The sequence below is a fragment of the Macaca fascicularis genome, chromosome 15, assembly GCF_037993035.2.
Source record: "Macaca fascicularis isolate 582-1 chromosome 15, T2T-MFA8v1.1".
NCBI classification, from domain to species: domain Eukaryota; kingdom Metazoa; phylum Chordata; class Mammalia; order Primates; family Cercopithecidae; genus Macaca; species Macaca fascicularis.
The window spans coordinates 100414526-100430115 of NC_088389.1; the positions used below are offsets into that span (position 1 = coordinate 100414526).

Below are 15590 nucleotides of genomic sequence, written 5' to 3' on the forward strand. Positions count from 1 at the left end.
AGCTGGGACTACAGGCGCACACCACCATGCCCAGCTAATTTTTTGTATTTTTACTACAGACGGGGTTTCACTGTGTTAACCAGGATGGTCTAGATCTGACCTTGTGCTCCACCCTCCTGGGCCTCCCAAAGTGCTGAGATTACAGGCCAGATATTGTATTTTTTACAAACCGAAGGTTTGGCAATCTTATGTCAAGCAAGTCTATCAGCACAATTTTTCCAACTAAATGTGGTCACTTTTTGTCTGTGTCACATTTTGGTAACATTCCTAATATTTCAAACTTTTTCAAGATTATTATATCTGTTATGTGATCTGTGATCAGTGATCTTTGATGTTACTACTATAACTATTTTGGGGTGTCACAAACACACCCATGTAAGATGGTAAACTGAACCAATAAATGTGTGTGTTCTGACTGCTCCACCAACCAGCTCTTCCCCCATCTCTCTCCCTCACCCTAGGCCTCCCTGTTCCCTGAGATACAACAATATTGAAATTAGGCCAATCAATAACCCTACAATGAACTCTAAGTGTTCAAGTGAAAGGAAGAGTCACAGATCTCTCACTTTAAATCAAAAGCTAGAAATGATTAAGCTAAATGAGGAAGGCATGTCCAAAGCTGAGACAGGCTGAAAGGTAGGCCTCTCATGCCAAGTTGTCAATGCAAAGGAAAGTTTTTGAAGGAAATTAAAAGTGGTACCCCAGTGAACACACAAATGATAAGCAAAACACAGTCTTACTGCTGATATGGAGAACGTTTTAGTGTTCTGGATAGAAGAGCAGATCAGCCACAACATTCCCTTAAGGCAAAACCTAATCCAGACTAAGGCTCTAATGCTCTTTAATTCTAAGACTGAGAGAGGTGAGGAAGTTGGAGAAAAAGAGTTTGGAGTTAGCAGAGATTGGATCATGAGGTTTAACGAAAGAAGCCATCTCTATAACATAAAAGTACAAAGTGAAGTAGCAAATGCTGATGTAGAAGCTGCAGCAAGGTATCCAGAAGACCTAGCTAAGATCCCTGATGAGGGCAGCTATACTGACAAGAGATTTTCAATGTAGATGAAATACCCTTCTATTGAAAGATGCCGTCTAGGACTTTCATAGCTAGAGAGAAATCCATGCCAAGTTTCAAAGGACAGTCTGACTCTTGGTAAGGGCTAATGTAGCTGGTGACTTTAGGTTGAAGCCAGGGCTCATTTACCATTCCAATAATCTTAGGGCCCTTAAGAATTATGCTAAGCCTACTCTGCCTGTGTTCTATCAACAGAATAACGAAGCCTGGATGAAAAGACATATGTTGACAGCACGTCCATTTAAAGAATGGTTAACTGAATATTATGAGCCCACTGTTGAGAACTGCTGCTCAGAAAAAAAGGATTCCTTCCAAAATATTACTGCACACTAACTATGCACCTAGTCATGTGAGAGCTCTGATTGAGATGTACAAAAAGATTCATGTTGCTTTCATGACTGCTAACACAGCATTCATTCTATAGCCCATGGATCAAGGAAAAACTTCAACTTTCAAGTCTTGTTAAGAAATACATTTCATAAGGCTGTAGCTGCCACAGATAGTGATTCCTCTGATGGATCTGGGCAAAGTAAATTGAAAACCTTCTGAAAATGGTTCACCATTTTAGATACCAATTAAGAACGTTTGTGATTCATGGGAGAAAGTCAAAATATCAACATGAACAAAACTCTGAGAGAAGGTGATTCCAACCCTCATGGATGACTTTGAGGAGTTCAAGACTTCAGTGTAGTAAGTCACTGCAAATGTGGTAGAAATTACAAGAGAACTAGAATTGGAAGTGGGGCCTGAAGATGTGACTGAATTGCTTACAATCTCATGATAAAACTTGGATGGATGAGGAGTTGCTTTCTACGGATGAACCAAAATAAAAAGTGTTTTGTTGAAATAGAATCTACTCCTGGTGAAGATGCTGTGAAATGAACATTGTTGAAATGACAACAAAGGATTTAGAATATGACACAAACTTATTTGATAAAGCAGCAGCAAGGTTTAAGAGGACTCCAATTTTGAAAGAAGTTCTACTGTGGGCAAAATGCTGTCAAACAGCATCACATACTACAGAGAAATCTTTCATGAAAGAAGAGTCAAACTTCATTGCGATCTTATTTTAGGAAATTGCCACAGCCACCCCAACCTTCAGCAACCACCACTCTGATCAATCATCAGCCACCAACACTGAGGCAATACCTTTCACCAGGAAAATACTGCAACTTGCCGAAGGGTTGGATGATCGTGAGCATTTTTTAGCAATCTAGTATTTTAATTAAGATACATAGTTTTTTTTTTTTAGACATACTGCTGTTGCACACTTCTTAGACTACAGTGTAATGTAAAAGTAACTTTTATATGCACTGGGAAACAAAAAAATTGTGTGGCTTACTTTATTGCTTTATTCACTTTATTGCAGTGGTCTGGAACTGAACCTGTGGTATCTCTGAGGTGTGCCAGTAGCTTAAAAGATCTATCTTCTCTCTTGAAAACATGAAATAAGTGACTTGGTTTTAAGAGAAAAAGAGCATTCTCTACTAATGAAGGTGCCAAAGAGGGGAGATAATCTTTTGTTATGAATATATTTAGTAAGGAAAAGCAGCTGACCAGGTCTCCTCAAATAACCTACAAGATAGACTAGACTGAAGAAAGAAAGAAAATCTCAATAACTTTAGAAATAGGCAATTTTAAAGAATGCCTACCTCCTTCCTGCCTAGTGCAGGCAAGTCTTTCATTTACAAATACAATGCTATGGCCTAAAGTAGAATCTGTATTTATGAAGATGAAGACGCCTCCAAATAAAGGAAGATCCAAAAGAAATGAAGCTGGGAAGGGATCACATACGTGACTTCATTCCAACATACTGTCAAATGTACTCACAACTGAAGTGGATAGATTGCTAACCCTTTTTCACTTTTTGCTACCAGACTTTCCCCTCTCTCAAAGATAAATTCTCTTACACTTTAAACAAAAAGTGTCAAGAGATTATACTTCAGGTAAGTTAATTTGCAGACCATCAGGGTTGGAAAAATGATAAAGCATACCTTATTCTCGGGGTCTAATCAAATCTCAATCCTGACTGTGCATCAATATTATGTGTTGAGTTTTTTCTCAAAAAAAAAAAAAAAAAAGGCCAGACATGGTGGCTCACGCCTGTAATCCCAGCACTTTGGGAGGCTGAGGCAGGTGGATCACCTGAGGTCAGAAGTTCAAGACCAGCCTGGCCAACATGGTGAAACTCCATCTCTACTAAAAATACAAAACTAGCCAGGTGTGGTGGTGAGCGCCTATAATCCCGGCTACTCGGGAGGCTGAGGCAGGAGAATCTCTTGAACCTGGGAGGCTGAGATTGCAGTGAGCCGAGATTGTGCTATTGCACTCCAGCCTGGGCAAGAAGAGCGAAACTCTGTCTCAAAAAAAAAAAAAAAAAAAAAGAGAGAGAGAGAGAGAGATGGCAGCAATTCATCCTAGATATGCTAAGTATTAGTATCTCCAAGGAAGGAGTCCAAAAACTTTTGATTCTGTTTTATTTTGGAACTAACACAGGTTATTCTACTGCACAGTCAAGGCTGACTATCACCATCCTAAGCTGCAGGCAGAGATCTACATGAGCAATCTCTTATTAATGATGATGATGATGATGATGACCCAAAACCTCTTGTATTCACTCAGGCAAAGCTCAACAATCAGATGACCATGTTTACCCAAGCAGGCAGGAATCAGGTGTAACTAACACCTTCTGCAGCTCTCATGAGGACACGCATAGTTTTGTGTAGAAAATAGATTTTCCCTTTTCTTACCTATGACACCAAAGGGTTTCATGTCCTGGGTAGGAATCAATAAGATCAGTGCTGAATTCAACTTCTTCTTCTAGAAGATGGTGAAGATTAATCCTTGGTTCCTCTGTTGAAACTGCTGCTTCTTCATCTTTTGGAAGAACTAGCGCTGGCTCACTTCTCAAAGGATTTTGCTCCATCACAGAACTGTCTATCACAGTTTGGCTAATCAAAGACTTTAGCAAAAACTGGCGGTAGTGAAATCCACTGTGGTCTGAAACGTGCATAGATGCCCAATGTTTAGTAGAAGACAGTTCATCAAGAAGAATCTTGTAAGAAGAAAAAAGGGAAGTAAGAAGAAGAGTTCCGAAAGGTTCTTCTTTCTCCATTATTGCCTCTGATTTCTCTTTGATTTGTTCCTTTTTTGACAAGACCATTCTTACCAATATTTTGTACACAATGTCCAGCACAGTGCTCTCACTTAGTGGAAGTTTAATACATGCAAATTTTCTCTTCCCCATATAAAAGTGATAGATTTTTTTTTTTTAAGATTAAAGAATTTAAGAACTCATTTGTCATCCTTGCCTTAGACCTTGACTACTCACATTCTGATTGATACACACAGAGAAGGAAAGACAAATTCTAAAATAATGATGAGCATTAGGGTATTCATTTACAAGTAATGCTGATGTAAAAGGAAAAATATAAACTCAGATTACTTTCATATAAACTTTATTTTACATTTAATAAATGTGTATAATATCTAACTTATTCTGTCTTCAACAATAGGCTCAGTGAAATTATTTGTTCTTCAGTATAAGTGCCATGAGGGCAGAGACCATGTTTGTCTTGTTCACTACTTAATTATAAGGGATTAGTAGAAAAACATGATGCACTAATAATAAGAATGTTTCAAGAGCTCGTGACTTTAACTATTTGTCTCAAACTTATTTAACAATAATAAATGGGTTTTAAAAGAAATGAAATAAAATTCAGCAGTAAATTGTTTAAATCTTTGTGATACCAATATCTTGCAAACTGAAGAATTTCAAATGAAATGCTTTTTTAAAAAGCAGCACTTATGCAAAAATAATTTATTTGAGAGTGTCTTGGACAGGTAGCAAACATAAATCAGTGAAAGGTATATCAAGTGCCTACCACGTTCCATCAGAGGATTTTCAGACCAGCTAAGGAAAAAAGATACACATTTGTGAACAGTTAACAATATAGACAGCATAATGCTGAATGCCACCTTTACCTGTCTGTCAAAGGTCCCAGACAAATGCCTTCTCCTGTACCATGATCTTTTTTCCATTTCTTATACCATTTTTCTTCCCCGGGAATCTTTCCTTTTCCTGAACCCCCACAGTACTTATGTATTGCATCACATTTATTAAAGAATTTCAGTGCATCTCTTCATTCCCATTAAACTCAGTGAGTGAGGGCTTTAAGATATTTATTCATTCCTATTTGATACTTCAATCCTCCTATACCTACTGACATCAGAGTGGATACATAAATATTTTATGAAATGAATGAATGAACAATTTAATAAATAAGGCAAATAGTATAATGGAGTAAGATTACTTCCAGCCAAGACAGTCAAGTTGTATCAGTGATATGTTTTAAACATCTCCTTTAAGTTCCAATGAGTTTATTCACAGCCACCTAAATTTATTACAGAGGTTAGAGCTGGCAAGTCTCTGAGAAATGGAAAACAGTATCTTTATTTGATTTTAAAAGGCAAGCAAAAAATAGTACCAGATAAACTCCTACCTGAAATAAAAACTAATCTTACGTTTATTACATTTTTGAAAAGTAAACCTGTAGAACATTCTGGCTATAATACAGCAGCTTTTTTATTTTGGCATGGCTTCTTAGTATGGATTGAAAAGAGTACTCTACTTATTTAAAGTGAACTTATATAATATGAAAAACATTTAGATTATTTCTAACTGGATATTTCTATGTATAAAATTGCAGTTTATTATTTAATTTTGAGGCAAAAATGGCACATAAATAAAAGATGTTCTGGCTGGGTGCGGTGGCTCATGCCTGTAATCCCAGCACTCTGGGAGGCTGGCGGATCACCTGAGGTCAGGAGTTGGAGACCAGCCTGGCCAACATGGTGAAACCCTGTCTCTACTAAAAATACAAAACTTATCAGGGCGCAGTGGTGCATGCCTGTAGTCCCTGTTACTTGGGAGGCTGAGGCAGGAGAATAACTCGAACCTGGGAGGCAGAGGTTGCAGTGAGCCAAGATTGCTCGACTGTACTCCAGCCTGGGTGACAAAACGAGACTCCATCTCAAAAAGGAAAAAAATATACATATATTTTCAACAAAATCACTTTCTTAAAAAAATTATTAGGCTTTTAAAGAGAAAATTCACTATATTCTTTTCCCTAAGACATAAAGATGCATATTAAATGAAAGAAGAAACTTTAACTGGAATTTCAGGGCATTTTCTTGTTAGAATAAAAAGATATAAAGATATAGGGAATGATTTTTTTTTAAAAAGACAGCAATTACTTTTAAGTGATCCAATTAACTTTTAAGTGATCTAAAGATACTATATAAAGATATGGCTTTAATGTACGGTACTGATGGGATAAATGACCTTTATGTGATATACCTTAAATATCTTCCTTTTCCTATTTCCATATGAAAACATGAGTAAGTGAGTAAATAAACTACAAGAAAACTGCAGATGCAGGGCTATGAAAAAGAGGGATAACATGTTAAAAATGAAAGACTACTAAAAATACATATGCTGTAGGTCCTGTAAACTTTTAAAAATAACATTTGGGCTTTCTTCTGATTATAAAAGTGATACAAAATGATCAATATAGAAAATTCCAATAATACGGAAAAATATAAAAAAGCAAACAAAAATCCATTATTTTGCTGGCCAGAGATCACTACTTGTAACATTCTGGCATAAAACAATCTTTCAGGTTTTCTTCTATGTATGCACATGCACAGAGTTTATTTTTAACAAAAATCTGGGATATTCTTTTGTACTAATTTTATTCCACTTCAATTATAAATATATTCCTATGGCATTAAATATTATTTTATAATTTTTAACTCATAAAATATTTCACCCTCAGGATTATCAGAATTTAACCATTCCCCTGTTTGTTTCTACTCTTGTTTAAGTAACACTCATATATAAATCTATGTACATATCTAATTATTTAGGAGAAATTTCTAGAAATATACTTGCTGGAACAAAGAAAAAAACTTTATAAGGTTCTTAGCACATACTGTCAAAGTGCCCTGCAGAAAGGCCATATAATTTATACTCCTATTGGAAGTACATGTTAATGCTTATTTCCTAAATTCATCATCAATACTTTAATCTTCACTAATTTAATAAGAATCACGTTTCATTTTAATTTACATTTCCTTAATTATCATTAAGGCTAAATATCTTTTCTTGTGTGATTACTTTTCCTTTGTTTCTTCATTTATGAACTGCCTATTTTGCCTAATTCCCTACTTTTATGAATTGTCTAATTTACTATTTGTGATAGTCATTATTTTTCTTATGAGTTTGTAAGAGGTCTTTACATATTAAAGATACTAAGTCTCTATTTGTCATATGTGTTGTAAATATTATTTCAGTATATTACTGCAACTGATTTTTAAAATTCTTTTCTTTTTTTTAAAGATTTGGAGTCAAGTAAAATTCTTTTTTTTCTTTTCTCCCTCAGGTCTATTGAAGTGTAAATGACAAATTAAAATTGTGTGTGTGTGTGTGTGTGTGTATATGTATATGTGTGTGTATATATGTATATATGTGTGTATGTCACATATATACACACATATACATACATATATACACACACACACACACACATATATATGATGTACGGCATATTGTTTTTATGTATACACTGTGAAATGATTACCACAATCAAGTGAATTAACATATCCATCACCTCACATAGGTTATTTTATTTTTTGTGATAAGAACATTTAAGATAACGCTCTTAGAAATCTTTAGGTATACATTATTAACAGTAATTACCATGTTCTACCATTAGACCTCCAGAACTTACTCATCCTAACTGAAACTTTGTACCCTTTAACCAGCAACTCCCTATTCCCTACCATAACCCTACTCCTGCAATCACCATTCTACTCTCTACTTCCATGAGTTCAACTTGTTTAGAGTCCACCTATGGGTGACACCATGCAATATTCATCCTTCTGCGCTTGGCTTATTTCACTTAGCATAATGTGAGTCTCTTTTTTCTTCATATGTTTTTATTCCATTTAAAGTTCAATTTGGTATTTTAGATTAAAAAAAAAAAAACCTAACTTTCTATTTTCTAAAAAGTCAATCAATTTTACCAGCATCACAAATTGAACAAGGAATCCTTTCTCTAATTATGTGAAATGCCATATTCATCATTAATGAATATGTACATATTATGTACTGGAATTTGTTTCTGGACTTTATATTCTGTTCCATTACTGAGTCTATTTTTGAAATAGCATCACAATTTTAATTATTCTGTCTTATTAAACATTTAAGTATCTAATGGTAGAGTGTTCCTTATCATTTTTCCTAACAATTTCTCAGGTATTCTTTAAGCTTTATTCTCTCTAATGTACTTTAGAATCATTTCTGAAGTAAAAAAAAAATCAGTGTTTTTTAATATATTCACAGAATTGTGCAATCATTGCTGTTATCTAATTTCAAACGTTTTTACCACCCCACAAAACCCTGTTCCTATTAGAAGTTATACCCCATTCCCTCCTCCCCAGCCTCTGGTACCCACTAATCTGTTTTGCCTATTCTGAACATGTTATATAAATGAAATCATACAATATGTGGCCTTGAATCTGACTGCTTTCAATCAGCATGTTTTCAAGGTTCATCCACATTACAGCATGTATCAATAGTTCCTTCCTTTTTTATGGCCAATATTCCATTGCATGGATATTCCACATTTTGTTTTCCATTCCTCAGGTGAGGTGTTACTTTTTGGCTATTATAAATAATGTGGCTATTAATGTTCTCATACAAGATTTGGTATGGAATGTGTTTTCACCTCTCTTGGGTATATACCTAGGAGTAGAATTACAGTGTCATATATGGTAATGCATGTTTTTCTCCAAGAATATGATATATATAAACTGTAGTTTTATTAATATATAGTAATTCTATGTTTAATTATTTGAGGAAATGCCAAACTGCTTTCCACAGTGGCTATACCATTTTACATTCTTACTAGCCATAAAGAAGGGTTTCAGTTTCTCCACATCCTAACCAACATTTATTATTGTCCATATTTTGCTGTGAAGTGGTATCTCACTCCCTGTGGTTTTGATTTGCATTTCCCTAATAGTAAAGATGTTGAATATCTTTTCCTGTCCTTATTGGTGACGTGGGTATGTTTTTTTTGGAGAAATGACTATATGTGCTTTTTTTATGTGAAGCCCTATATTAACTTGTAATTTGCCAGTAGTAATAAACTACCTGACTATGAGTCTTTCCTGCCACACTACCCTCAAATATAAATATTTTAAAATTTACTTAAATGTCTGTTTAAGCATGCAGACATCAGAGAGAACATAAAATAGAAAATTAGTGTCATAATTCCACCCCATACTACTTTTAATCAATCTTTATTCTTTAACTTTTTTCTGACTAGAAAATGCTTTTATAAAAAATACAAGAAAAAAATCTATAATATTGTTGTGTGTATGTATAAATACCTGTTGAGCATTTATCATGTGCCAAGCACTGTTCCAAACACTTTAAAGTATTTGCAGTCTCATTCAATGCTAATAAATACATTAAAAATTGTATTAGGCTACTGGGTGCGGTGGCTCATGCCTGTAATTCCAGCACTTTGGGAGGCAGAGGCAGGTGGATTGCTTGAAGTTAGGAGTTCAAGACCAGCCTGACCCACATGGCAAAACCCCATCTCTGCTAAAAATTAAAAAATTAGCCGGGCGTGGTGGTGGGTGCCTGTAATCCCAACTACTTGGGAGGCTGAGGCAGGAGAAGTGCTTCAACCTGGGAAGTGGAGGCTGCAGTGAGCTGAGACTGTGCCACTGCCCTCCAGCCTGGGCGACAGAGCAAGACCCTGTCTCAAAAATAAATAAATAAATAATAATATTAGGCCTACCCTAATATAATCTATTGTGAATATTTTCCTTTAAATCATCTTCTAAAATATAATTTTTAGTCATAACAAAATATTCCAAAGTGATGGACTGTAATGTAACAACTCCCTCATTATTGAAGGGCTACAGATTTTCTAGTTTTTCACTACTATAAATGCTACTTTTATACATCAAACTTCTATATTTAATAGCCAGTGTTTATTGAGCACTTAGTTAAGGCACTTTGATAGCCACTTTATATGAATCCTCCAATTCAATTTGCATCACTCAGTGAGATGGGAATTATCGTCACCCTCTTTTTCCGGATGAGAAAACTGAAGGTATAAGAGGCTAAGCAACTTCCTCAAGGCTGCACAGCAAATTGGTGGTAAAGCCAGAATGCAAAGCAGGTCTACATGACCACTGAGTGAAGCCTCTAATCATTCTACCATACTTCATTTTCCATTATTTCTTTATGATGAATTCCTGGAAGCAGAACTCTAAAAATAACACCCTATTTTAAAAAGTGTGATAAGTGCTGCCATGTTGCCCTTCAGTAAGATTATAACAATTTGAATAATGCTTATTTTCATACTCTTACTAATACTTGAGGCCAGCACTTTAAAAAGTCATTTTCAATTTTTTAAGTTAAAAAATGCCCGCTCATTTCATATATATTTTTAAGCTGATCTAGACTACTGGTATTTTTGTGATTACTTCCTGTAATAGACAAAGCATAGCAGTAAATGTTCTAGGTGGGCCCAATGGCTTATAACAACAGAAAGGGGATTTGGTAAATTTAGGACTCCTTACTGATAACAAGAGCAAGAGATGTTGCAGTGGCAAGTGGGGAATGGAAGAATGGTAAGTCCTCCTCCAAGGGCAGGTCAAGGAAGGGTGATGACATCTGAGCCCAAGAGTGGACCCTGGCAGCTGAGCTCACCATTAATGAGTTATCCTTACCACCAGATAGTCTCAAGTAACCAAGAATTTCACTTTGGCCCCTTGTTCCTGATTTTATGGAAATGCCACTTGAAAAGGTTCACATCACGGCAGAAAAATTTCCAAAGACTTCTCAGTCAACCTGTGCCTTCCTTTTTATCTCCAAGCCTCCTCATATCTTTTTCCTCTTCCCACACACCATCAAGTCATAGATCTGAGATGACCACCAAGCACTCCATATCCCTGACTACCCACCAAACAACTTGTAATCACGCCTCCCGACTCAATATATCTTCCTTCCCCCGGCAGCTATTTCCAACAAGCCCATCCTAGATGAAGAACCATTTTTCTGTGCTCCCATTGTATTCTGATGTTTTGTAATTGCTGGTCTACTTTCTCCACTAGATTTTCAATTTGTTGAGAGCAAACACTTTTGTCTTACTGCCATACCCAGTATACAGGACAGTTGGTGGGTATGATGGGTTTTATACTTTTTCATGAATAAACTGCACTGAGTTGATCAAGCAAACTGGCAGCCAATTTTCTATCTCTAGAGGAACAGAGAAAGGAACTAAAATTGAGTGAACCTCTATTAGATGCCCAGTAATTTACATCCATTAACTCAATTAACTCTCACCATAATACACTGAGGCAGACAGTAGAGTCCCTATCTTATAAATGAAAACAATAAAACCTTGCTTTCCACATATAGCTGGTGGGGCCAAAATCTGAACCTAGGTTGATGTGATTTGAAGCCTTTGCTCTTTCTATTCCATTAGGCGGCCACCCCTCCTGAAACTCAAAGCCACATAAACTGGAAGTGGAAGGCTTCTCTTCCAGAATTATTGGCTTAAAATCCTCTGGAAGTAAAAAGTCTCCTATTTGTCCTCGCCAGGAAACAAAGAGGGAAATGGGAGCATGGGAAGAGGGATGTAGGAAGAAGAGGGTGGTAAGTTAAAATTATGTAACACTTCCCCACTTATCTGAAAGCACCAGCTGGGGCACTTCGATCTTCAACTTGACCTCTTTTAACTGTCTCAAGCCTGAGAAGCTTTTTAGATGAGCACCCTAGATTCTTATGGCACTGTGACACCATCAGAAAAGAAAAACCTGAGACACTGTAGTATATTAAGAAGGAGCAAAAGGGACACCTGGCTCTCATTCTGATGAATAATAAGTGGTACAACTGTAGCTAAGTCTAAGCCATTAAAATTCTCTGGAAATCTCCATCTCCTCATTTCTAAACTGAAAGGATTAGGCTGTGAGAGTTTGCAAACTGGCTCTGCATTCAAATAACCCTGAGTCAGTGGAAAATACTGATCTCTAGATCGACCCTCATTCTGTCTTAGTAGGCTTGGAGTGGGACTTAGGAATCCCCAGGTAATTTACAGGCTCAGCCAATTTTAAAAACACCTGGGTGAGATCGTCTATTCCCTGCCCTCCTCTCCCTCTTTTCAGAGGACGAAAGTGTGAAAAGACAGCCAGCTGACTTAGTATATTGTCACATAACCAAACACTACCAAGAAATAGCAATTCCAGTTCTATAAGGCTTAATAATCCCTTCCTGTTTCAGGATAAATTGAGTTATGCTCAATCTTCCTCAATTGGTTAAACCTGCCTTTGCTTTACCACTGCACTAGCCTTAAGACTGCCAAAAACAGCACTGGTGGGGAATGCAAGATTTTCATTTAATTACAGGGTTTCTCCAGAGGTAGCAGCTGTCACGATTCTCTCAAGTTGCCAGACCATCAGTTTCTCTACTCCTTCAAAGCTCTTCTGAGGATGAACTACTACCAGAAGATTTTAAGGGCAGACAGGCAGTCTGCCCAGGAGACAATAATATCCCTACCTTGACATCTAGCTTGGCCAAGTGCTGTAAAACCCAGATGCGATGGGACCAAGCATTATAGTTGCTTGGGTATCTCCCTGCTGCTTCACCACAGACCTCCATCTCTTCTTGTATGAGTCGCTGTGCCCTTTCTGTGGGAATTGTTCCCAAGTTTCCTTTGGTCATAAAGGAAGGCAAGGAGGTTTCCTGAATTAGCTGTTGTAGCACCCATCGCCTGTTAAGGTAGCATGTGGGAAAGAGAACACAGAAAGAACATAAACCAGAGAGAAAAAGAACCAGTTTTCATTGTCCCTAATTTAATTTCCATTCAGAGACAATGCAAAATAATACCTGTTTATAAGTCCAGATTTTTGGAGATGGGGAGGGGTTGTTTTGTTTACGATGATATTAAATTTAGCAGTATGGATGAAGGGTGGAAAATGGATAAACAGGAAAATTAAAAAAAACTTTAAAATCTGTAATACAGAGAATGTCATTACTTCTAAAATGACAATCCCAAAACTCCACTTGGCCAGGACAGGTAAAGGCAATTGGTGTGTGTGTGTGGTGGTGGTGGTAAGAGGTTATAAATTAATGGCTGATAAATACTACAAGGAGTCATGATTCACATCTTTAATTATATATGCATGCCTCACCCTATGTGCATTTGTTTGCAAACAAGAAGTTGCATTCTGATAGCTTTCACTCAGCAAAATTCTGTATTTATAGTATAAAATCTGGAAAGTAACAAATACAATTCATTAAACCATTAAGGAGGTGTCAAAATATCCTTAACCACAAATTCTCCCTTTGTCTATTTAAGATTTGCATTAGCATGTATTTACATAAAAAACACTAAATAGTGTTTCAAGCTACTTAATGGGTTTCGTTTGTACCAATAATTTACTGATACAAAAGCATTTTTTAGACTAAAGATTTCAAACCCAAAGGTACAGGAAACTGAGTAAGAAAACTCATTTTGTCATTTTAAAATAATGGAATTTCTTATTTAACAAAACATTGCTTGATAAAAAAATTAGACAAGGCAATAAACTGATGGATGCATATTTGACAGTTCCTTTCCTCTGCCACCATCCCTTTCCAAACCCCCATACACACAGTCATACACCTTTCTGTGGTATACTACCTCAATTTCTAGTCATGAAGAAAATACAACTGACTATGTGGTTTGGAAGAAGCTGACCTGCAATGTTAACTAAAGGCATGATTACCACTAAAACACCTTGCACTGACATAAGATCCTAAAAATGCCCAGGATTTAAGAAAAATTAGAGTGGCTTAATAAACTGAGAATTTCAGAGTAACTTCTTTATTGGTATTGACCAGCAAGCCCACACCATCCCACTTTGATCAAATAAGAGTAGTTACACAGGATTCATCAGGAAGATGCTTCCAGGTGGCCAGGATTTTGAGAGACCTAAATTGCATTCTGGTTATCTGTCCCAGGCTTTTAACCTAAAAATGTTCTTTGCATGTATGGTTTTTAGCAACTTTAGCGCAGCGTACACAGCATTCACCTCAGTTGCCCTTAGCTTTCTCTGTAAGTTAATTTTAATAACCACAACCATCACCACCACCATCTTTACCAGGAAAATAACCAAATGCTTTTAAAATCCATGTTGCTCATTACAGTTGAGTATCTATAAATGCAATCTCCACAACTGCTTCAAAGAGTTAATAATAGCTAATATTTATTATTTAATATGTGCCAGGCACTGTGGGAGTGTTACATGCATTAACTCATGTAAACTTGACTGTTAACTATATGAGACAGGTGTAACTATTATTCTCATTTTACACACGAGAAAACTGAGGCTTGGTGAGTTAAGTAATTTCCCATGAACACTTAGGTAGCAAGTTATATAGCGCCTAGATTTAAACTTAGGTAACCTGACTTCAGAATTCATGCTCTGGAACCAATATGTAACCTTGCCTCTCACATGTCATGTTTCTTTCTCCAGCCATTCTGAATCCTAAGTAAGAGTACTATGTTTTAAGTTAACCACACCTGTGAATCCAAGTTTCTGGACTCTTTGGAAACTTAGTTAAGGCGAGTTTTCCCAGATGTAAATCCTTAATTGGATTTAAAGTGCCAGAGAGGATTAGCTCTTTCCTGTAAAAAAAAAAAAAAAAAAAAAAAAAAATTAAACATTACTTTTTTCTTACAGCCAAAGGTTCTACATGGCTTTTAATATAGCCTCATTGTGAAGTGAATGTCTAAGAATTTTAAAACAAAAAAAGAAAGAAAAAAAGCCCAAGCCACTCTGGGATACAAAACACTCATAAATGTGACATGCAGTAATCAAGAATGTATTCTCATAATCCCAATATAACAAATTAATAAGCAGAAAGAGAAGGTCTTAAATCAACAGGTGAAATGTTAGCTATTTGTGTGAGGGCAAAGGGGTTTTCTGGCCTATCTCATTTCCGAAAGTTATGAGACCTGATAGTCGTATCTACAGGGCAAATCCAATACCAATCAAGAATTGGTCTAGTTTCCTAAATAGGACTTGACATCATCTATTTCATTACAAAACCACACATACAAGAAACACAATATGGTTGGGGAATCACTATTCTAACCAAATTACCATTTTTTATTTTTGAATTTTCCCTATCACACATACATTTTAACATATAATTGTATATCCTGCTCTCATTATATCTTAAGAATTTTCCCATGATTCTATATAATTTTTGTAATGAACATTTTAAATGATCAAATAGTTTTCATTCAGTAGCTATGCTTTTCCCTTATTGTTAGACATTCAGGTTGCTTCAAACTTTTTGTTATTTTAAAACAAATCGGGGGGCGTGGGGGGGAAAAGCTTTGTGCTTATGACTTCTTTCTTTTGTATTCTTACTTTGGATAAGTTT

At 36.1% G+C, this 15590-nt stretch overlaps 1 protein-coding gene across 16 annotated transcripts in view; it reads right to left on the reverse strand.

Moving 5' to 3' along the window:
* PTAR1 (protein prenyltransferase alpha subunit repeat containing 1) overlaps nucleotides 1-15590 on the reverse strand; it is a 49505-nt gene that overhangs the window by 10344 nt on the left and 23571 nt on the right. For 7 of the 16 annotated variants that reach the window (XM_015437260.3, XM_005581892.4, XM_005581891.4 and 4 more), the window contains 3 exons: nucleotides 14722-14826; nucleotides 12714-12927; nucleotides 3823-4127 (listed from right to left, as the gene is read on the reverse strand). In XM_015437260.3, the coding sequence (XP_015292746.1) occupies nucleotides 3823-4127; nucleotides 12714-12927; nucleotides 14722-14826 (624 nt within the window). The remainder of the gene's footprint in view (nucleotides 1-3822; nucleotides 4128-12713; nucleotides 12928-14721; nucleotides 14827-15590) is intronic. The other 9 variants (XM_074017633.1, XM_074017631.1, XM_074017634.1 and 6 more) reach the window with 3 other exon arrangements.